Source organism: Argopecten irradians, chromosome 13 (genome assembly GCF_041381155.1).
Source record: "Argopecten irradians isolate NY chromosome 13, Ai_NY, whole genome shotgun sequence".
Lineage (NCBI taxonomy): Eukaryota > Metazoa > Mollusca > Bivalvia > Pectinida > Pectinidae > Argopecten > Argopecten irradians.
Genome location: NC_091146.1, coordinates 26,811,510 through 26,837,742, shown reverse-complemented (window position 1 = coordinate 26,837,742; position 26,233 = coordinate 26,811,510). Strand labels below are relative to the sequence as shown.

The window sequence follows — 26,233 nt, the reverse complement described above, 5'->3', positions numbered from 1 at the left end:
AATACATAGCCGAAATTTTATTTGATTATTCCATTCAAGTTAAATATCTAAGAATGTGATCTGAAGTAAGGACATATTGATATGAAAATATTGCTTACATTCAAAAATATAAATGTATATACAATATATTTAAAGCAGCGCAGATATCTGCTTGATTAATTGTTAACAGAGGTTCCCCAATGCGTGGCAGTTGTTTATCATTTTTATCAAACTCGAGTTAGCTTATTTCAAATTTTGAAACGACACGAGCTTTAGCAAGTGTCTTAAATTTGAACATTGAAATTGAAAGCCAATCGGAATTAAGAGATCTTATAGCTATATAGAGTTGACCAATCAGAGGTAATTACACACTGGAATTTATCACATGTTTTTTTCCGTTGTGAAACATGCATAGTTACGGAATAAATAATACAGTTGTACTTTTTTACATGCAAAATATGTGAAATTTTTGAAACTGGTAAAATTTAATCATTTGTGAAGACAGATCAAAGAGGAATCACAGCATCTCATGTACCTGTAAAACTCGGTAAAATCACCCCAATAAACAAAGTAATTGTTTATGTTTATTTTCATAGAAATCATATTGCGTTCATTGTAGATGAAAATTATATTACAATATATAACAATTGTTGGGCAAAATTTTACTTAATTACAGAGTATAACAGTTGTCCAATTTTGATTAATAAATGACCCTATGATTTGATAATTTCAAACACTATGGCATTACAATAAGTAATAAAGTAAATAATTACGTACTATCAATCACAGACCGTGTAACAATGTCAATAAATTTTGTGTTGATCCATTCGGAGTACCACAAGGTACTGCAGTTTCACCAGTACATTTTCATGTGTTTTTCTTTTCTTTTTTTTTTTCCTTTTTTTCCACTTCTCATCGGCTGTACAGTTTTACCGATACATTTTCATGTTTTTTTGTTTTTGTTTTTATGCTTCTCATTATCGGCCAATACCGACCGATCATTTATAGCCTTTTTATCTCGGTTAATACCCTTTATCAACTTCATCAAAATGCTTTATCTTATTTTCCTATTTCTATCATAGGCTTACACATGGACATGTACAAGTGGTTGATACGGCACCGGCGATACATGTACAAGTGGTTGATACGGCACCGGCGATACATGTACATACATTTAGCACACAGGGACTTGTAACGTAGGTTGTGAGAAAGTCTGTTGTGTATACATGTGTACTAGGCCTATATACTACATAAAAGGACAAGGGAACCAACGGCTCGCTTGGAAGAGGTACACCTGCCTCTACAAAAGTCGCCCGTATTCCGTCAAACATGGATAGATATGTATATATTTAATACTAATATATTCTTAAATAAATTTGCGATACGGAAAACACAACTTCAGACACGAATTAATATATTAACATACCTTTATTTCATTATGAACGCGGAAAATGCAGTCAGGATATCCTCACTGTCGTTATGCCTGTCCAGTGAACTCTAGGTCAAAGGCACTCATATTCCCTTGTAACAAATTTTGTATGCAGTCATTTCACTTTCTGGTGATATTTTCCCATTGCAAATACAAATAGGCTATCTCCGATAACGCTTTCATTAATCCAATCTAACAAATAAGCGAGGAATCACACTTTTTTTATCCAGCACTCGACTCTTGTTCGTATAATCCGCCATATTGTAATTGATGATGGGTACCTTTTTAGTGTGCTCGCCCTTACCCGATACTGCACTGAAATTATGTACCCAGACTCTGTATACATTATGTTTCATGGTTACGGTTCTTAGAAGTACCTTTATTTGAAATACACGTATCATTAATTGAAGAATCTAACTTAAGTCGAGACTCTAATGTTTTACTTTACCGTTACCACATTGATATTGTAGCTTTTAGTATACAGGCACTGTGTATATGGGGTTTCCAGTTCGGGTCCGGGTATGGGGTACACAATATTTCAGTGGACAAGCAAAACGACAGCGAGAAAATCTGACTGCATTTTCCACGTTCATAGTGAAATAAAGGTATGTTAATATATTAATTCGTGATTAAAGTTGTGTTTTCCATGTCGAAAATTTATTTAAGAATGTATTGGTATTATATATGTACATATTTATCCATGTTTGACGGAATACGGGCGACTTTTGTAGAGGCAGGTGTACCTCTTCCAAGCGAGCCGTTGGTTCCCTTGTCCTTTTATATAGTATATAGGCCTAGTACACATGTATACACAACAGACTTTCTCACAACCTACGTTACAAGTCCCTGTGATTTAGCAAACCGGTCTAGCTACATGTAGTCTGTGTTTCATTAAAACAAATAGCCGTGAATCGAAGTAGTTATCTTATATCTTGATAATCACTGTATATACACAATGTATAATTTATGTATTGTTTTCTTTGCGTTTTCCTGCAGTTTGAAATGTCATGTACAATATGTATAATAGTCTCCCCTGATGTTACTGTATATACTTTATATGACTAATAAATAAAGTAAGATCTTATTAAGCTTTATACCATCTGGTACTAGTTAGTAGTCGTCTTGTGTGTAAACCGACTTTCTTTCTTGGCTACTAACTTTCGCGATTTCCGCTTAAAAACATTTTTGCGGAAATAGAGAATACGTGGTAATTAGTATCTTACAATGCAAAGTTTATTTTGGTGGGAGACTTAAGAAAGCCGAGACACGAAAGAAAGTCTGTTTACAGTAGTATATATGGATCTGCTGCCGTAATGTTGTTGTATCATTATATACAGGTTATCATTTTGAATATTATATGTATAATAAATAATTGGTTATTACATATAATCAGCTGAAGGGGGATGTAACACTCATGATTATATCATTCATATCAGGGGCGTAGGAAGGGGGTGGGGGGATTGCCCCCCGTTCCCCAGAATATGGGGGCAAACATGTATTTTTGCCCCCCCCCCCCCCCCCCCCCAATTTCACCGAATGATAATTATCTAAAAATGCGTATTTGAAAGAAAAAAGGGTCCTCCTGCACATTTTTGTACTTCATTTTAGAAAATTTTCCGCTGCGCGGCGCTTTTCCTAAAATATTCAAGCACGTAATATTCAAACCTTTAATAAGGAAAATTCAATACACACGAACTAGACTAAAAATGTCCATTAAAGTGAACAGTCGGGCAAGGATAGCTAAAGTCGGTAAAAATGGTGTGGATGTATCCAGTATAATTTCTTATGAAATGGAAAAATAAAATCTCTCGTCAAAATCTACCTGCGTACGAAGAAATTAATTTAAAGTATGGAAATTCTAAAACGTCCTCCCGGCTCACTATGTCCGTGGTTTCATTTCCACGCAGCCTCGCTTTCAATGCTTTCAACTTTTCTTTACTTTAATGGTCAGAACTGGGAAACTAAGCAGAACTTGACCGTCGTATTAATATGTGAGAACTTTTGGAAGGCCAATGAACGCATTAAGAATGGTTTTCTTTGCCCGACTATTCACTTTAAGGGATTATACTACTGTATTTCAAAAAATGCTTCATAATAGATTAATTTCTTTATTTATTTTGATAAGGCAATCAAATCATTATCATTTTAAGTTACACAACAATGTGCCGATGGTGTGAATCCGGTATATTCAGATCGAGCTGGGTTGCATAATGATATGATGACATTCACAATTATCATTTCTAAATGCAGGTAACTTTAAATCGAAAAATTGCCGTGTTAAGAATGCTTTAAAATCATCAAAATACTAAATCGTAATATTTTTTTCTCAAGGGGAAGACCCCCGTACCCCACACACAAAAACCAAAATCTCGCGCCTACGGCACTCGCAAATTCAACAAAATGCTACGTAAAACTCATCTCAGCCGTTCTAAATTGTAAAATTTTCCCGGAGGAGACCCCCGGACCCCCAAGATACCAAAATCTCGCGCCTTCGGCCCTAGCAAATTCAACAAAATGCATCGTTAAACTCATCTCAGTCCTTCAGAATCGTACAATTTTTCCCCGGGGGAAACCCCCGGTTCCCGCCAAGGACCAAAATCACGCGCCTTCGGCGCTCGAAAAACATCAAAATACATTGTAAAATTCATCTCAGTCATTTTAAATCGTAATGTTTTTTCAAAGGGATACCCCAGACCCCCCAAACTCGCACGCTTATTTGCGTATTCATTAATTTCCAGTTAGCGACGCTACTGTCTATAGATGTGTACAAGGATTATATGTAATGATATATGAAAAAAAGTATATCATGTGGGTGCGGGTCGCGCGAGGCGGGGGGGGGGGGTGTTACGAAATATTGAGGACCTTTGCCCCCCCCCCCCCCCCCCCATAACGTTTCATCTTCCTACGCCACTGCATCTGATACAAGAATAAAAAAAAAAATATACCTCATGTTTATAATAGTAGTGTTTTTGATTAGTTGAAACACATCACATGAGAGGGAAATAAAACATCGTATTTCCCTCGGGGGAAATAAAACACCGGACGTATTTCCCTGGGGCGCGTGCCCCTATATATGGTGACCGTCCGTTTTTCACATGGAGTTATCTCCCCTTCCGACTGTACAACAATGACGGATGAAGAGCAACTTTAATGTCATTTTTACTGATCGCTTTAAGACATGTAAAGTTTAACCCAGAGTAGTGAATCGCGAATTTTCGGTAGAGTAAACAATTTATGTCCCCGGTTGCAGTGTGATATGAAGGGAAATTTTACACCTTCGGGTAAATAAACCTTCATATCACACTGCGACCGGGCAATAAATGTATATTAGCCAATTATTCACCAATTACATTATTTATTAATTATTCACCAATTACATTATTTATTATGCATGTACTTGTAAGCCGTAAGCTATGAGTTTAATAAACAATCCATTCGAAATCATATTGTGCTTGAGAACATGGAGTACAATAGGGATGCGTTCTGTGTCATTGTCAACTATCAGTTGAATTCACAAATTAAATTCCATGTTCCCAAAATATAATACTGATATTTTAAGATGGGAGTCTCTGATTACTTTTCCGAGATCTATATTCTTTATACCAAGTAATCATGTTGTTACCGGTATGAAAGACTTCTGTCAACGTTTTGAAGAAATTGAACCTGTCATTTTCTAATTGGGGAAACTGCTATAATGTAAATTTTTAAAATATCAACATCCCAAAGCCAATGTTGAACATAACGGGTTTTTGTTCACATTTCTCCTACTTTTGGGGTCAAAGAAATTATATAAACCACCCAAATGTAAAACAATGGCTAACCAATTTATTACGTCTAGTTAATTATAACCTTCTTTTTTTAAAATTTCAAAACACTATAAATAGGCACAATCACACAGTGGAGTTTTAGTAGATTGAATACAAACATCCTCGGAGGAAAATAGAACATGTAACCTCTGAAAATCAGAATGACCCATTTTTTTTTGGAGATGAATTTCATTATTATTCAAATTGTAGTGGACCGTCAAAATATTAACAAAGTATTAGCTTCCAAAAAGGTAGGTGGGAGTACGCGGGGAAGCTTTACCCTTTGATTGGATAGGTATATGGAAATTTAAACAAGATATGACGATATTGTTTAGCAATTTTATATTGTTCTGTTGAAAGGCATTTTATAATTTGTGAGCTTGTGTTAGTGCAAAGGTATCCAGGTTTAGTACAGACGACCAGTTTTCAATAATTTACTTTTGACAACAAAATTAAAAAGGGAAAAAATGCACAGGAGATCAGAGATTGCTAAGCTCAGGAGAAAAGGCCAAATGAAAATATTGAACTTAATCTAATATGTTTCCTATGTTTTTTCTATGGTCCGTTTTCATTCTGCTTTTATGTATGTACTGTCATCCCGCATTTTAGTATGTTCCGTGTCCCGTTAATAATATGTCTGATTATTTATATGTTACACGATGGTGATCTAAATTTAAATAACAAATTTTAGAATCAATTTTCTAGTGAAATTCTTATTAAGAATACTTTTACCCTCGATTGCTTTGTTCTACCACCGAAAATCTTATTAACGGATGCAAGCGCCACATGTAACCCATGCTTTATCAGGAAGATGGCTTCCGAATCCGGACAGATTAAAGTCTGTTTCCGTAATTCGTTTTAATTTAAGGATGTATTCTTCTGTGGTTTCAGTCCCGTTTCGACACATATCAAAAACGTTATGAGATTTTCAAATACGATTTATCAATATCTGTAGCATGTGGTCTGTAGCAAATTTTATCAAAAAATTACATTTCTATTTTTTAGTAGATTTTTTTACACAGCGATTTTTAGAAAATGGGCCCATTTGGGCGGCCATTTTGAAATTGTGTCTTTTTTGGCTTTGAAAAGAGCCATCGTTTTCCCATTTTTTACTTAAATTGTTTTTACTTAAATCATCACCGCGAGCCGTCAGCATTTTCAGCTGTATCGAGGTTAATTTTTGCTGTTAATCTTCACTGGGTTCATGTTAATTAAAACATTGAACATTAAATGTGTGATATGATACACTTTTGTCACTTTATTTTTACATTTAATGGTAATTTGAGCACTTTTATTTTTTAGTCAAAAATATTGAAAAATAACATATATTTAAATGGGGCAAAAAAGTAAGCACACGGACACCCCCATTTTTTCTGCCTGATTTAGAAAGAACAACCCTTTCCCTATTGATATGCAAACTATTGACAAAAGTTTAATACCAGAACTTTTTTCTATAAAGTATTAAATTTGACAAAAATGGCTGAAAATCGTGCATTTTGGAGCTCAAAATTAAGGGGTAGGGGTAGCATATGTTGTTATTTTTTTGAGAAAAAATATGACTCTTATTTATCATAACTGGTATATTTTTAATGAAGACTACTGGAAAATAAATTCTACAAACATCCATACATATCAAACACCTCATTAGGAAATTATGGCTTTAAATTCTAGTGTATGTGGTTCAAAACGGCGAAATTCCAATTAAAATCCACTATTTTGTCATTTTGGTATCTTTGAGTGGACAATAACTCAAAAACGAGCACACGGACATATGTTTTTTCTTCCATTTTTCTTTCGTGGTATGACTTCCTCTTTCCAAAAATTCACATGAGAAAAAAAGTTTAATACAAGAAAATTTTGACTTCTCAGAGGAGTACATCCTTAATATTACTTCAACAGGCAGTGCTTGTAAACACACCGAACATCCATCTGATTCAAGCGTTCTTGCTACATGGCTATCCTGCAAGATGGCGTGATTTGCATCCGATTCTACACTGCTACGCCTCAAGCGGCTTAGCAATAAGCAGAAAGATATTGTTATCCTCGATATATTATTATATTACTATTATACTATTACGAGTACATGTAAGAGCCGCTGTAACTACAACACATGTAAACAACGTAAAACTAGGTCACCGACTGACACTATATATACATGTTTCATGTCAATATACTTTACCTGTAATTTTGATATACACGGTTCCAGGGTCGATTGTTTGTATTTCTGGAGATAATATAATTAACAATTAGCGAAGATTACTGTATTTAACGTATATTTTTCATATATTATTTCTCTGTGTGAAAGTCCGTGCGTGAGCTTGGTTTGTCCCGCTCTTTCAGTGTAATTGGAACTCTTTTTGTTATATTTAGCGCTCGCGCTCGGCGGGGAAAATTTAAAGTGCTCTTATTTCCATGATACTAGTATAAAAACGGGGCGGAGATCATCTGCCCGGGGCCATAGCTGGTTGAGCAACCGGAACAAGAACCCAGGCCAGCACCAGCTCTCAGTACCACACAAGCCCTGGCCATCCCTTATGATGGAATCAGCCCCCAGCAATGTTAGAGCAGGAGTTTAGTTGGGGGGCACGATTTACTTTTCTTGTCATTCAGATAACTATTTATTTATACATAACTCAGATAATATTCTTTGTGGTAATATTTAGTGGTAAACATCAATTTATTTCTATATTCAATTATACTTGAACAGGCGGTCTCTCTGTAAGTGATTTTAGTGAGAGTGACATGAATACCAGTCTTTATCATCTATTGTAAAATATGTAATTTCATATAGGGCACGAGTCAATAAATTGTCATGCTTTTTTATTAAATTGTATGTTTCTTTGATATTTGATATTGAAACTTATTAAAAACTATTGGTTATTTGTGCCAATATAAACTATTGAAACAGTGGTACAGCGAGAATCCAAAATAATGTAAAACTGTCCAGTGGGCGAAACGTTACAATTTTAACTTCAATATTCTTTTTTAATTTTGTTGTAGACGAAGAATTAGTTTCACTTGTCAAGTTTATCAAACAATTAGATATTCGACTTATTTCCTTGTTTATCAAATGTCTATGTATATATGTATGTCCTGCCTGCGTGTAATTCTTTACACTAAACGTTTATGAGCGCACCTATTTACAGGTAGATTGTAGATTGTAGGTGTTACTTCCAGTATTATTGATAAGACCAAAAAAAAAAATGTTTTTACAGTAAGAGGACTGATGATGGCATACATTAACAGTGTGAGGACTGATGAGGACATCTTATCTTATCAATATATATAAAAGAAGACTGATGAGCACATTATCTTATAGATTTACAGTTTAAGGACTGATGAGGACATTATCTTATAAATGTTCAGTAAGAGGACTAAATTGGGCATACATTTACAGTGTGCGGACTGATGAGGACATCATCTTATAATAATACAGTTTGAGGACTGATGAAACATTATCTTAGAAATATACAGTTTGAGGACTGATGAGGGCATTATCTTATAAATTTACAGAAAGAGGACTGATGAGAACATTATCTTAAATATTTACAGTTAAAAGACTGGTGGGGCATTATCTTATAAATCTACAGTTTTAGGACTGATGAGGACATCATCTTATAAATTTACAGTAGGATGACTGATGATGGCATACATTTACAGCGTGAGGACTGATGAGGACATTATCTTATAATTATACAGAAAGAAGACTGATGAGGACATTATCTTATATATTTACAGTTTTAGGACTGATGAGGGCATTCTCGTATAAATTTACAGTAAGAGGACTGAATTGGGAATAAATTTACAGTGTGTGGACTGATGAGGACTTATCTTTTAAATTTGCAGTGAAGAGTGGTGAAGGCATACTTATTTAGAGTGCAATGTATATTTGGCGTTCTGTGCCTTTGTGAGTGAGCATACTGTTATAGTTTGGAATGGTAGGGGATAAAGTATATTCTCTTTATTTTCAAATAAATGTTTTGAATTGTTTTCACTGTTTTGTCTTAGTATATCACAGAGTTATCCCCATTGCGGGAAGGTATCAGTTGTGATATCATTATTTCGTGAGCAAAAATAATAGAATTGATCTAAAACTTACAAACACATGACATCACAATCAATACCAATCCAAAAGGGCAGATAAATATGTATATCTCTTTATAATACAATGATGAATTTACTGAAATAATGATTATAACCCTGTCTTGTGTCTCTGTCCTATTGGATATTATATGAATACAAGTATGAAATTTAGAAAAAAAGAAACATATATTAATTACATGTATTTCATCATAGGCATGGTCTCTTTACTATAAAAATATCATCTGGTTATAGTAAGCGACCATGTTTTTAATTTATTCAAGCGGATTAAAAATTGACAGGCTGTTTTGTCTCTATATCTGTTTTTTTCCTCAAAGCCATTTACATATATATATGTATATATATATTATATGTCCGGTTTGGTGAAAGGAATCAACTGTATTTTGGTGTCAAGTAATGTCGCAGTTCACATAATATAGTGAAAATATAATTATTTCTAAACCAAAGAATTATAAGTGAGAAGGATTAGTCACTGTCTCTTTACACTACTAAACAACACGCGAGACGCCTATGAACCGGGAATAAAACCATTTTTTCTCAATAAATACTTATCTTATCGGGTTAAAAGAAACACCAATGTAAAGTTAATTAACTTTCACAACGTTTATTACTTGCTTTTAGAACCGGAGATTAAGAAGAAATGTCTTAAATTTTCGTTAAAAACACGACAGCCCAAGAAATGACAGCAAGCTTCAGAAAGTAAGACGGTAACCCTCGAACCCGCAAGCTACATCAAAGGCTGCGCCGGCTGATGTCAACGGAAAATCAGTCATCGCAAACGTCACGGTCAGTGCACAAACACAAAAGCTCTTGCACTCTACTTGCACAACATCCAGTGTGATTTATCCTTCTCATATTCGTCCTTTCTTAAATATAAATGTTTGAACCTTTATATTTGATTGAAGAGTGTACTGAGTAAAACCATTCTCTGTTTATATGAGGTTTTAATCCTCAATTAGCGTCACTCTAACTTTAAAATTGAAATAGTACTTGTATGCAGGACACCGTATTTAAATCAGAACTATTATCCTATTTTTCTTTGCAATCTTTAAATTGTTTTCTTTTTCTGGTGATGTTAAATATTTTTTAACTACTGTATATTTACGTACATACTGGTATATTTGTAATAATGTTCAATTAAAATGTTGTTTTTTTCCGTTGACGGTAATTTCCGGAGACGGTAGCTGCATATTTGTATTTGTATGTGAATGTATTTGATGAATTCTAATACGTTATGCTTTTGTGAATATTAAAAGTTTTGTTGTCAAAATATTATACACATATCTACTATTAGTATACATTGACGTCAATTTGCTACTCCATGCCACGTCAAATTATGACATTACTAAAACAGCGTATTTTTTTCTGTTTTGTTCAAATTTTATGGGTATCTTTGAGTGGCTCTTAAATGAGAACCTTTCAACTAAATGACATAATACTTGGATTAATTAAGCTGAATAATCGTGGATCCTTATCACACAATTTAAAAAAATACTGAATAGGGCCGTATTTGGCCCTTCGTCGCTCTACTCCTTTAGTGCAGTCGAGATCCTGGTAATAGATTAGGGTTCTGTTGATCTCAGTTGGAGGTGATAGTGGGAAGTACAAATGTATCATGATTGTATGCACAAACTATACTGCAGACCAGTACGTATTTTATTAGAACGCGTAAATGTAAATATCAGATAAACAACTACAGTGTATTATAATAATCACATATTATACAAATGTTTCATGGATTACTCGGTGATGGTAATCAACAAATGTTATATTGCACTCGGCCTTTGGTATCATGCAATATAACATTTGTTGACTAGCATCAGCTCGGGTTAAATATTATGAACTAGAACATAGTAATCCATGAAATATTTGTTTTATTACATAATGAATTAATTTGTTTTAGTTGATTTTTAATTAATTCCAAAATCACAAGTCAAAATCTCCACCACCGTACGTATGTTCACATGAGAGTATGGGGAGGGAAATTCTATCCACATGGGTGACACCAATGTTACCTGAACGGTAGTAAGTGCCGATGAGGTACAAGTATATTACTAAAACATCATTTTGTGACCACGTGTATGTCTGCCCTCCTGTAGGTAACCAGAGTATATCAACTAGCATCTGATATGAAATTTTAGACGCTGTTTGTTTGTATTGATTAAGGATAGTTTTGTTGCCATATATTCTGTAATTCATGTGAACTTACTAGGTAGTATAATTAATTATGAAAAAAAGGACCCATAGCTTGAACACGAATATATTTCCTCAGAAACTGATCGTCTTCCAATTACACACCCAGATCGAACAAACTGCATCCTTGACAAAGGCGTGACCTAACAAGAAATCATTCGCCAGTAGATATATAGCGCTTTAATTGTATTCCGGATATAGTTTACCGGTTCCGTATCCGTTTGTAACATTTTAAGTCACCCTCTCTCTTTTCGCCTGTTTTCTCAAGTAAACAACGTGTGTGTAACTGTGACTTCCTTTTGTTACTTACTGGCGTGGTGGCAGCGGATTTCGGACTACACGCCTAACAGAAGAGTTATAGGTATCAATGGTATAATTATTGACAATTAGGCCACATCGTAGTGACATTTCTACGGGTAATTACACAACGGAGTCGTTTCTTATTTTTTCACAGTGAATAGAGCACTGCAACAAAAATTAGCACTCACCGTGCACCGAAACAGTGGTGCCTCAGTAAAAATGAGACGTTCAACTCGTTTGAGAACTGGCGGCAGAACATTTTATATACTTTGTCATTGGATGCAAACTTTGTTCCATTCCTGAGTGATGGTGTGAGATGGGAAAAAGTCTAGGGCAACACCACATAGGGGGTTCACCAATAATGTCCACTCGATACCAGAAAACCAACGTCGAACGCGCGAGCAAAAGGTTACTCATCTGGAGCTTATTCTCGGCCAAATAGCAAATTATTGCCCAGTGATATCGCGAAACACACTCATTAAGAACTCCACGTCTATGGACTTTATTTAAAAATAAGATTATCGTTCTCACATGGTTGCGCCTCATACACCCTGCTCTGCCAGAATTGGTAAAGCAGCGTTACGGCACGGATTTACGTACACGTACATTAGCATCCATACAACCTGAGATATCCGAAGCGTTTGATTCCCTCCATGAAGAGCTACAGTCAACTAAGGAAGCCCGTGCCATGAGGGCATGTGTGCTAAAACCGAAACGCGATCAACACCCCCGTCGAAGACCAAACGAGTGTGCCCACTGTGTAATGAAGCTGGAAGACCAGACAATCATTTCCTTAGTAAGTGTTCTTACCTTTCCGTTCGATGATAGGCGGTTTATTGCCAAGGCTCATCAAGTTGCGGATTGCGAGGAAACTGAAAACCCTGGCAACATCCCTTGTAATTCCACCCCGCAGATCAGTGACAGTAGTAAGGTCAATCGCGTGGCAATTCGGCAATTCCCGTACCTCGGCGTTTTCTATGGACACCATACTGTCCGGCTTATCATCGATAGCGGTGCTACAGGGAACATGAAGCGACTTTCGTGTGCTCAGCGGCCAGGTGCGAAAATTACCGGTAGTTCCCACTCTGTCAGTCAAGAGGATGGTTCGTCGCAGTTAAGAGCAGTCGGCGAGACATGCTTATCATTCTTGCACGAAGGACATGATCTTTACTATGAAGGCATCGTAGTGGAAAACCTTGACTCTGACGTCTTAGCGGGTATACCGTTTATGGAACAAAATGACGTTTCCGTCCGACCGACCAAACAACAAATCCTCATTTGCGACTCGTTAGTGTGTTCGTATGGCTCGACCGGTACACCAGCTGATGGACGTGCGGTAAGACGTGCGCATGTTCTCCGATCGTCAGCGAAGTCCGTAATTTGGGCTGGTGAACTTGTTGAACTTGGACTCCCTGACGATCTGGTTTATTATGAAGAAGTCTCAGTCGAACCTCATGTCGCGTCAGAGTCGTGGGCGTTCCCGTCTCTTGTGTCAAGTGTCGCAGGTAAAATTCGAGTCCCGAACCTCACCAGTGAACCACAATCTGCTGGAAGGAACGAAAATGTTTGCAAGGTGGATCTACATTCATACCCGCAAAACCGGACAGTCAGCCTGCTAAAATTCCGAAACTCGTAATGTCGCATGCTAAAATTAGACACTCGGAGCACGTTAAACTCGACCCCGATGATATCACGACGTGACGTGTTGACGGAATTTGACGAGCTGTTTAACCCCAGCTTCCATGGATTTAATGGTGCAGTCGGTCCTCTACAAGGTAAAGTCAATATGGGTCAGGTCAAACCCATACAGCGAAAAGGGTGCGTACCGCAGTACTTCAAAAATCAGTTGGACGAACTCAGTCTAAATTCGACGAATAAGAGGAAATATGTGTCTTTCGTCGACCGGAGGATGTTGGTGACCGGTGTGTCCTTCGAGTACGTGAACCCGTCATTCCTAGTTAAAAAACCAAGCGGTGGTTTTCGCCTTGTAACCGTGTTTGCCGATGTTGGACGCTATAGCAAGCCCCAACCATCTCTGATGCCGGATGTTGATTCCACTGTACGACTGCTCAATGGTCTTACATCATCGCGACAGATTTGACGAAGGCATTTCATCCAATTCCACTTGCAAAAGAGTCGATGAAATACTGTGGTGTCGTTACCCCGTTCAAGGATATACGAGTTTACGCTCGAACTGCTATGGGCATGCCCGGTTCCGAGACCGCTCTCGAGGAGTTAACGTGTCGTATATAAATGACATAAAGATTGAGTCGAATTCCAGATGAGTCAAATTATTTTCGTTGGTCCGTTGAATTTCAAGATAACGAGTTTATGTATAGTTTGATGTACTTTCACGAATTAGAAATGTATTCAGGTATTTTGTACAACGTATATTCATTTTATCATTATTAGCATTTATTTTTTATTATTTGATAATTTAGCTGACGTAATGTCTCAAATGTGTCTTGTCGTTCCATACCTCTAACACTGATACGGAAAGGTTTCTACACGTGCTAGTAAAACCATTCTCAGCATAAATCATTCGATTAGTAGTTTGTTTGTTTGTTTGATTAATTAACGTCCTATTAACAGCTATGGTCATTTAAGGACGGCCTCCCATGTATGCGGTGTGTTGCGTGTATGTTGTGGGTGGTGCGTGTTTTGGGAGACTGCGGTATATTCATGTTGTGTCTTCTTGTATAGTGAAACTGTTACCCTTTTTATAGTGCTATATCACTGAAGCATGCCGCCGAAGACACCAAGCAACACACCCCACCCGGTCACATTATACTGACAACGGGCGAACCAGTCGTCCCACTCCCTGTATACTGAGCGCAAAGCAGAAGAAGAAACTACCAGTTTTAAAGACTTTGGTGTGTCTCGCCAAGGGGTCAGAACCCAGAGCCTTCCTCACAGGGGCGAACGCTCAACTCAGGGCCAAAAGTTAGGCGGTGCCAAGGGAGGCATTAGGAAAGATACAGTAAGTTAGGAAGAAGAGAAAAGATAAGATCCTAAATTGAGTCGCCTTTTACGATCATGCAATAGGGGCAGCAGGTACAATTCTAACTCTCTACCTGCAGGGCCAGACTTTTTTTAAACCCCCTCATGGTGGTGTCATCTATTTCTTGAATCATAGTAATGGTATGTATTGTAAAGTGATTCTTTGAAGGGTAATTATTGTTTTTTAGTATTTCCATATTGTTTCAGTTATATTATACACTGATTGGTATTACTGGTACCATTTGCGAATACGCTTATGGATTTTCCACGCTTCCTTCTACATCAAAGAGCGTCTCGTTTGGAGCGAAACCACGTAAATAACTGTCAATATGCTTTTGTTTTTAACGCAGGGTGCACAGATTACACGGTTAGTACCTTACAGGAATTATATTGATTTATTTTAATTTTGTTTCATTTTGGTGGTCGACACGGAAAACCGACATAATTCGGCAAAGCGTCGTTATCTCGGCTTTTCTAAGTCTTACCGTGTATTCTCTTTAAATTTTTATCCTAACCCTAACGCTCCAAGGCGGACTTAACTCTCGATGATTCCGTTAAAACATGTTATTTAAAGATTTATTCAAGAGATCTAAAGACCCAATATAAGGTTTGTATTGAACTCTGGGTACAAGTTTGATTATCATGTGGGACAGTTGCCAGGTACTGACCACTAGTCAGTGGGATTTCCCCCCCCCCCCCCCGGATACTCGGTCTCCAGCTTTCCACCACCATTTTCCTATGACCCTGGCTATTAAAAGGACGTTCAAATAATCAAGCAAAATGGTGAACCCGGATAGAAACAACTGGTCTAGCTACCATTACACAATATTAAAAGTGTCAGTTGAATATACAACAACTACAAGATTTTCACTTAAAGAATATTGAAAATCCAAATAAAAAGATTTTCAGGTTGTGTAGTGATAACGCTACTTCCTTTTATACCCTAGCTGGCCAGGGAATCGATCTCTGGCATGGACGTAGAAATGTAAGGGTTCAACTGCCTGATGATGTTTTCTTTCTCTTATTGCATTCGATCCCTTGAAAACGATTTGTATACGTTAATTATGCATCTTATTCTACATCACGTAAGTTTTTGCTTAATTTTAGCAGCTTGACTAATACCACATAAGCATGTTTATCTAAATCAACACATATGCCTATATTAATTTATTAGTTTTACTAGTGGGCGACATATTAAGGAGTGTTGGAGGAGAAATAAAGATATATATGTGCCTCCAATGCAGACTTAACTCTTGATAATACCCTTCAAATAAGTCATTAAAATTTTTTATACACTTTGCTCCTTATGACCTTGAATGATACTCAATGTCATTCATTTGAACAAACTCCGCATCATTTCTTTATGACTCTGACTATAAATAGGACGTTCAAATAATCAAACCAAATGAAGAACCCGGAGAGAAAAACAACTGACCTAGCTACCAATACACAAAATTGATAGTGTCCGTTGAATTTAAAGCAACCACAAGATATTCACTCCAAGATTATCGATAGCCCAAATTGGGTGATCATGTGGTGTACTGGTAACGTTACTTCCCTAAATACCCTAGCTGACCGAACATGGATTATCTTTAGATACTTCCACTATGTGACTCCTCACGATTTTATTACAACTGATCCATTGAAAACGATTTGTATAAGATATATAAGTTGTTTCGCAAATTCAGGATACTTCCACTATGTGACTCCTCACACTCTTATTTCAACTGATCCATTGAAAACGATTTGTATAAGGTATATAAGTTGTTTCGCAAATTCAATGTAAAAAAATCAGTTCATATTTTTAAAATCCAAATTATGTATATGCTAGAAGATGACTTGACGAAAAAATGACATATCCGGTTATTTTTGTATCTATATAGTAAAAGTGTAATCGAGTAATGTCAATTTCCTTAAAAGTTAAATTTTGATTGATTTTTCTCTCTTACAAGAAAGAAGGGGATGTAATTAAAAAGAGAGAAAAATACTCCTAAATGTACTTATAAAGTGAATATGTAAACAATGTAGTATATCAAAACATTTTAAATTAACAAATGAAACCATATGTAAAGGCTAAATTCTATATGTTTAGTGTCATTACCAAAATTACATTGATGTTTGATATTTCATTTTATATTCTTTAGTTTTTTACTATGCGATTATTCGACGCACTTGTCTTTCACTTCGGATTGTGGACTGAAGATCCAGTTAGCATGTGTATCCGTTTCGTGACCAAAGCGCAAGTATATATCCGTTTAGGTAAACATTTGAACTATCATATTGATGAGTTGTTTGGCTATATTTCTTTGTTGATACATCTTGTTTCTGTGTTTCAGAAATAAACTGGATATTGTTATGTGTTGCTATGTGTCAAGTAACCAATGTTCCATATGTTAGGTTCCGATCATCTCATACTTTGTGTACACTGTCCTATGCATAAAAATGACCAGTCAGCACACATACACTATGATATGAAAGTGAAAACTACTAGTAATAGTGCTGTGTAATCATTTCGAAGACAACTGTACAATGTTAGGTCCATTATGTTTTTATAATGCGTGGTCATGATGGATATGACAGAATACCAGAATACACGTGTTACAAGTCATCGATTTATAGATACATAAACCTTATCACCCAACCAGAAGTAATTGTTTTGTAATAAAATGCACACGTTTATAATATAACTTACCTCATTTGGATCTGCTCCGTGTTGCAGTAACAATTTAACAATATCTACTTTATCCCACCTTACCGCGGTTTCCAAGGCCTGAAATTAAAATAATGTTATATGGCTAAGTGGTATGTTATTGTCACTAATTTATTATTTTTGTATCTAATTCCCCAAATGTATTATAGCCATACTTTATTAAATGATCAGAAGCAAAATCGTAAAAGTGTTGCATAATTATACATGTCCTACCACATCATATAACATGTGAGCTCTTGAAATTATTAAGACTATATATTTTAAAGCATTGATGTAACTATTTCTTTTTTAACTACATCCGGATATGAAAGAAAAAAATATACGTGGCGGATTCTCACATCAGTTTGTAAACATAATTTAGTTTATATTATGATTATACAAAATGTATTATATTATACCCTGAGTTAAAAAGAATAGTAACAGCAATGCTTATACTTAGTATTTTCAGAGTACTTGATAAAAAAGAATAAGCTTAACGTACGATTCCATTGATTTCCAATGGATATCTATTTTCAATTCAATATGCAACGCAGACGTCTCTATTGTACCGACATCAAAACGTCGGGTTTTCTTGCCATTCTTGTATTTGTTTTCTTCATAGAATGAAGAAAAAAATCTGCCAATCAAAAAGTCGGATTTACAATGTAGTATGAAAACACATATAAACATTAATTTTATTGAAATTAATACATGTAATATGTTTATTTTCGAGAAATGCATGTCAAGCTTTGTATTGATATTAGCCACCAACTCATGACGAAACAGAATTCGCAATGTGTAATTATAAGCTTGTCATCAGTTTTAATGGAAATTGTCAATTAATTATCAGTTATTAATAAGCATTTTGCAGCATTTATAGAATGACGTCATCGTTAACATTATGGATTTCTATGCGTTAGCAATTCAAGTTTCGCGGATCGGAAGTTATGACTGCAAGTGATCACAGTGATATCTTAATTGGAGCATATCGTAGAACACATTTGATGTTAAACATAAACAATATTGCATTACGGCTAGTAGAAACTTACACCTATAAGTCATATCGACTTATATAGGTTTAAAACAATGGTATGACAATATTTAAAACTGTTAAAATTACATGTATGCTGCAAATAAGAACAACACAATTTTAAAAACGAATGGTGACAAGGTTGTTTACATGGTGATTTTCAATTAACATGATACAAAATTTATCACAGTCGAGATCCTGGTAATATATCAAGGTTATGCTGATCTTAATTGGACATGATACTTGAAAGTACAAATGTACCACGATTGTGTGCACAAACTATACTCTAGACCAATTTATAATTCTAATTATTAAATTTTAAAATTAATATTTTAATAGAACCCGTAAATAGAAGGGAACGGTTATAATAATCACATATAATGTTTTAGAAATCCTTCCGTGTTTATATATTGCCGTGTCGGGTTTAAGTCGTTTAACATTATTTTTCCTTCATTTTATATTGGTATCGAAATCAAGGTTTATCATCGGACACCAGAGATATACATCTATATTTGAGTTTGTTTCGTTGACAAATTGATATTATATACCTTAATGTAGTTAAATCATTTTTTTATGATACTGTTCCAATGAAACGATCAACGACAACTCATTGTACGAGTTATCAAGATGATTTATCACCCTTCTCTTATTCACGTATTCACTCTTAGTTATATCTTTCAATATGTATGTAATAAATGTAAATGGTTTCAAAATATCTATAAGAGAGAATCAACAAAACAATTATACGACTTGTTCACATGATATTGTGGAGAGGGGTATATCATCCGCTTGAGTGACATCAATGTTACCTGGACGGAAGTGAGTGCTGATGATGTAGCGGTTTTGCACTGCTTATATCATGGTGGAATATCGCTGATAAATCATTCCATGACCACGTGTATACCTGCCCTCTTGTAATTAATCAGAGGATATCACCTATGATCTGATACGAAATATATCTGTTGATCAATTTAAGACGCTGTTTGTTAGCTTTTATTGATATTGATTAAGGATAGTAATGCTGCAATATATTATGTAATTCATGTGAACTTAAGTATTAGTTATACATTATCAATTAAGAAAGAAAAGATACAACGCTTAATTCAAATATGTTTCCTTAGAAGGTGTTCGTATCCAATGTCCACACTCAAGTCGACAAAAATACATTCTGGACCAAGGCATGGCCTATCAACAAATCAGTTAAAATCTGAATTGTTTATATTTTGTTAGAATCAGGAAAGAAATGTATACACCTTACGAGTTATGCATACAATTTAATTAGTGAGTTTCCTCTTTTTATTAAATAATCTCTATCTAGAATACAAAATTAATAAATATACACTATGTATACTATTACTTTAAGAAATGTATTCTAAAATGGTAAATTGTAAATTGGTGAAGTGTTTGATATCAAAAGACCAAAGCGATCTTTATTAATTCAGATAAATTAATCAGCTTAAAGTGACTGTGTGTAAGATGAATGTAAGCTTTGGAACGGATACTTTCACAAATGAAGTGAAATGAATAAAGCATTTTAGCTGATTTTACAACTTGAAATGTTGTGAAAGGTTTAATGACGATATTTCAGTCTGGTGAGGGTATTTTGAATGGTGGCATGCAAGTTTACAGTGTGATGACTAATTAGGGCATAGATTTGTAGTGTGATGACTGATGGGATCATATTTTATAAATTTACAGTTCTAGGAATGATGAGCACAGTATCTTATAAAATTACATAAAGAAGATTGATGAGGGCATACATTTACAGTGTTAGGACTGATAAGACAAGGACAATATACATAATTTTATAAGTTTTACAGTTTTAGGACTGATAAGGGCATTATCTTCTAAAGGTGGGGTTGCAAAATCCGCCCACGTGCCAATTTTTTTTCAAATTTTGCAGTGTTAAAGGTCTGGGTACATAGCTACTTGTTATGCACTGTTTATTTATTTTGTATGTTTTAAAAAGGCATAAAGGGCCTGAAATGATGTTTTCTAAAATTACTTTGGGTATATGGCAAGGGGACCCCTTGTGTCCATCTTTTGAACATAATTTTCATTTTTTTATTAATTTTGTTTATAAAATATACTTCATTCTTTATTTCATATCCATTTAAAATGATATTTATGAATTATTTTCACGACAAATTGATTTTGAAGCAAAAAACCTTATTTTTTTTGTCAGGATAAAAATTGAGGATATTGGGTTTGCTCGAAATATTTGACATGTTATCGATTTTGTCCACACTTTTAAACCATTTTAAAAACACGCTATAGGTATAATCTTATGAAAAAATACTTTTTCAAAAAAATTGAAATCCGGGAAAATAATATTTTATAGGCTGAAATAAAGCAAGGGGAATTTTCTAAAAAATCAATACTTGCCCTAGTTGATCATAAATTTAAAATTGGTCATAGACACCATAATAAAACAACAGTTAGTGATAGAATTTTTTGTTAACTAACATATGTACTCTAACATTATTGCATTTCTATTCATGCATCTTCCCTAACAGTACAAACAAGCCTAACAACTAGATATGCTCTTGAGTAAAACAAATAGTTTTTCTTTTCATATAAAAAATCAAATGCTTATTGGAAAGAAATATATTTTCATCAGCAACTTAAACGCAAAAGATACAAATTAAGACTATCCATCTCTCTCATATGTAGATAAAACTATATTAAATTGAATTACAAATGACTAAAGAGGGAAACAGAGTTACATTTGATTTTCAAATAAAGTATGTATAATTTAAAAATAATGCTACAATCTTAATTTTGAATAATCAGACGGCTTTTATTTCGAAACAAGGGCAACCATGTATTTAAAACTGTTACTATCGCAATCGGCATACCCCATAACCCATATGTACCAATTTTCATTAATATCTAATAATATCTAAATTTCAACCAATCAGAGACCTCCATTTTGTTTCCATGGCAACCAATCTTTTAAAAAGGGATTCCATGTTTTTCAGCATATTTTATAACCCATATATACCAATTTTCACTTAAATCTAACAATATCTAAATTTCAACCAACCAGAGGCCTCCATTTTGTTTCCATGGCAACTAATCTTTTTGAAAGTATTACAATGTTATTCGTAACCTCTGTATATCAATTTTCTCTTCATTCTGACATCATTTATATTTCAGCCAATCAGAGGCCTCCGTTTTGTTACTATGGCAACCAATATTTTAAAAGGTGTTACCATTATATTTAGCATTAAAAAAATTACTGTACACTGATTTTTACTTACATCGGACTCTGGAATCATAAACTGGAAATGTATAACTAGGAATACTAACAAAAAAGTGGTCCGTTTCTACATGCACTCTCTATTTTGAAGTCACTCAAAAACAATTTTCCCGGATTTTAATCTTGAACCTAATTTACACATTGACAGAAAATATCATGGGAGTATTTTTAAATGGGGGTAAAATTGTGGACAAAACCAGTAACAGGGTAAAATGAGGTGACAAAGAGCAATGTTTCGTTTTTGTTTTTTCCAAAAAAATTTTTTCGTAAAAAATATTATTTTAACAAAAATCTTCCGTTAAAAATCTAAAAGAACTGACTTTAATATAAAGTATACGATCTACTCAAATGATTTATGAATAAAAAATGTAGAATATTTAAAAAAAGGCTAACCTTTTTTGGCATGTTTGTGGAGGTAGTTTTAATGAAAATGACTTCAAAGAATTTAGGCCCTTTGGCCCTTTTTAAAATCACAAAAGGAAAAAGAAGTGTCATTTTAAAGGGACAATTAGTAGTACTTTCAAGAAAATTGGGCTGTGGGCAGTTTCTATGGGATTTTTAACATGAGCTTGAACACCACCTTTACAATGTGAGGACTAATCAGGGCATTATCTTCTAAATTTACAGTAAAAGGACTGAAGAGGACATTATCTTATATATTTACAGTTTAAGGACTGATGAGGGCATTACTTTATAAATTCAAAATAAGTGGACTGATGAGGAAATCGTCTTATTAATTTACAGTGTGAGGACTGATGAAGACATCATCTTATAATAATACAGTTTGAGGACTGATAAGGTCATAAATCTACAGTTTGAGGACTGATAAGGGCATTATCTTATAAATTTACAGTAAGAGGACTGAATTGGACATTTTTTTTTAGATTTACAGTTTTAGGACTGATGATGTCATTATCTTATGAAATTACAGTCAGAGGACTGGTGAGGGCATACATTTACAGTGTACGGACTGATGAGGACATTATCTTATAGATTTACATTTCTAGGTCTAATGAGGGCATTATCTTATAAATGTACAGTAGGAGGACTGAATTGGACATTATCTTATATATTTACAGTTTTAGGACTGATGCTGGCGATATCTTATAGATTTACAGTAAGAGGACTGATGAAGGCATACATTTACAGTGTGAGGACTGATGAGGACATTATCTTTTAAGTTTGCAGTGAGAAGTGGTGAGCGCAACGTATATTCGATGTTCTGTGACTTTGTGAGTGAGCATACTGTTATAGTTTGGAATGTTAGGAGATACAGTATTTTCTCTATTTTCAAATAAATGTTCTTAATTGTTTTCACTGTTTAGTCTTAGTTATCCCCATTGCGGGAAGGTATCAGTTGTGATATCACTATTTTGTGAGCAAAATAGCAGGATTGATCTAAAACTTACAAACACATGACATCACAATCTGTCTTGTGTCTCTGTCATATTGGATATTATATGAATACAAGTATGAAAATTAAAAAGGAAAAAGATATCAATTACATATATTTCATCATAGTTTGGTTTGTTTAGTTTTACGTCCTATTAACATCATAGGCATGGTCACTTCACTATTCTAATATCATCTGGTTATAGTAAGCGACCATGATTTTAATTTATTCAAGCGGATTAAAAAATTGACAAAATAAGTTAGTAAATCGGATTCTTGTTACTAGATCAGGGTTATGTGATCTTAATTTGACCGTATCGTAGAATACATTATATCTTAAACATAAACAATGTTGCACCAGGGCTAGTAGAAACTTACACCTATAAGTCATATCGACTTTCATATCGACTTATATAGATTTAACACAACGGTATGACAATATTTAAAACTGTTCAAATTACATGTATGCTGCAAATACGAACAACCCAATTTAAAAAGACGAATGGTGTAAATGTTGTTTACACGGGATTTTTTTTACTAATTAACATGATACAAAATTTATAACAGTCGAGATATTGGTAATATATTAAGGTTATGCTGATCTTAATTGGATGTGATACTGGAAAGTACAAATGTACCACGATTGTGTGCACAAATTATACTCTATACCAATACGTATTTTAATATAATCCGTAAATAGAAGGGAACGATTATAAGAACCACATATAACGTTTTAGAACCCTTCAGTGTTTGTATATTGCAGTGTCGGAGTTAAGTCGATTGATATTATTTGTCCTTCATTTTATATTGATATCGATATCAAGCTTTATCATCGGACACCAGAGATGGACATCTGTAATTCAGTTTGTTTCGTTGACAAATATATACCTAAAAGTAGTTAGGTTATTTCGTTTTTTTTATAATACTGTTCCAATGAAACGATCAACGATAACTCATTGTAGGAATTATCAAGATGATTTATCACCCTTCTCTTATTCACTCTTGGTTATGTCTCTCAATATGTATGTAATAAATGTAAATGGCTTCAAATATCTATTAGAGAAGATCCACAAAACAACTATACGACTTGTTCACATGAGAGCGTGGGGAGGGGTATATGATCCGCTTAAGTGACATCTTTGTTACCTGGACGGAAGTGAGTACTGATGATGTACCAGTTTTGCACTGCTTATATCATGGTGGAATTTGCAGTTATCAACTATAAAATATAAAATATCGCTGACAAATCATTCCATGATCACGTCTATACCTGCCCTCTTGTAATTAACCAGAGAATATCAACTATCATCTGATACGAAATAGCCATGTTGATCAATTTTAGACGCTGTTTGTATTTATTAAGGATAGTTAAATGCCGCCATATATTCTGTAATTTATGTGAACTGAAGTATTAGTTTTACATTATCAATGAAGAAAGAAAGGATACAAGACTTATGTCAAATGTGTTTCCTTATTAGCTGTTCGTCTCCGAATTACACACTTAAGTCGACAATAATGCACTCTGGAGCAAGGCATAGCCTAAAACAAATCAGTTAAAAATCTGAATTGTTTATATTTTGTTAAAATCTGGAATCAAATGTATACATCTTACGAGGTATGGATACAATTCAATAAGCGAGTTCTCCTCCTTCATTAAAAATCCCTATATTAAATATGAAATTAATAAATATATACTATTCATTTAAGATGTCTCGTCGCCCATCATTTGAACAATAACTGATGTATAATCGTGTATATATGTGTCTTATTAACAAAAAATGCATATGAAATAGTTCGTTTTACTTTTGGTGCATACACAATCAGTACTTAATTTCATATAGGACAAAGTGCGACGGATTTTTTTCGGTTTGCGATTAATTATTTTTAATATTTCTATAATATTTCTAAGTACAATTGGAAAGTCAAACTTTTCAATGGTGGTAATTGTGCAAAGAAAATAACTTTTGTTACTGAAGAAAAATACTAATTCTCTGTTCCTGTTTTGATATTGAGAAAATACCATTCGTCAGCGGTGGAAAATCTTTAAAGCAATGTATTCTAAAATATTTTAAAATGGAAACGTGTTTATTATATTCAGGGGCCGTGAATTTTTGGAGTACATTTTTTCCTGAAACCTTATGTCCTAAAAATACGATATGCAAAGTTTCATGCTTTCTTCAAACTTTGAACAATTTTGCAAAAAATCTACCTTAGTTATACTGCAATATATTCTGTAATTCATGTGAACTTAAGTTTTAGTTATACATTATCAATTAAGTTCAAATATGTTTCCTAGAAGGTGTTCGTCTCCAAAATAAACACTTATGTCGACCAAAGTGCATTCTGGACCAAAGCATGGCATATCAACAAATCAGTTAAAATCTGAATTCTTTATATTTTGTTAAAATGTGGAATAAAATGTATACACCTTACGAGTTATGCATACAATTCAATCAGTGAGTTTTCCTCATTTCTTAAATGATCTCTATCTAGGACATAACATTAAAAAATCATATATACTATTAATTAAAGCAATGTATTCTAAAATGGTTGGCAATGGAAACGAGTTTATTATATGATAAAAGATAAACGTGTCTATTGCCTGCGAATGTTGTATCTTTAAGTGTAGGGAAATAATATATATGTGATTTTAATAGGCCTAAAATACCAATCGACCGCGCCCCTCAACGAGTGGAAACTAACTTCCGGTAGGCTTTTTTTCAGGTCACAGAATCTCTGAAAATTTGTTTTAATTGTTTGCTTCCGCAATGTCTGATACATTTCAGAAATCGGATAATGCACAGAAGATGACTACTTTACGGTATACGTTGGGTATCATTGTGCATGTGTTCCATAGTGAAACTCTCAGACTTGACATGAGTGTTATACATGAGACACTGGTTCACCTTCTGGGCTCTGTTCATACCCCGGCCATTCTTCCACAAGTAACACCTTCCTGTTCGGGTCTTTTTGATGTGCTAAACAAGTTTAAACGAGATTAACACTTTTTTGTATATCTTATTTCCCACACGTTGGGTGCATAGAACCATAT

The 26,233-nt window shown here is 34.4% G+C and overlaps 2 protein-coding genes across 5 annotated transcripts in view; one reads left to right on the top strand and one right to left on the bottom strand.

Moving 5' to 3' along the window:
- The window catches only part of LOC138306001 (cyclin-dependent kinase 4 inhibitor B-like), a 637,657-nt gene that overhangs the window by 422,833 nt on the left and 188,591 nt on the right, over nucleotides 1–26,233 (bottom strand). For all 4 annotated transcript variants that reach the window (XM_069246314.1, XM_069246315.1, XM_069246313.1 and 1 more), the window contains one exon: nucleotides 17,501–17,578. In XM_069246314.1, coding sequence (XP_069102415.1) covers nucleotides 17,501–17,578 — 78 coding nt within the window. The remainder of the gene's footprint in view (nucleotides 1–17,500; nucleotides 17,579–26,233) is intronic.
- LOC138305998 (uncharacterized) overlaps nucleotides 1–26,233 on the top strand; it is a 343,209-nt gene that overhangs the window by 222,295 nt on the left and 94,681 nt on the right. The gene's annotated exons all lie outside the window — the stretch shown is intronic.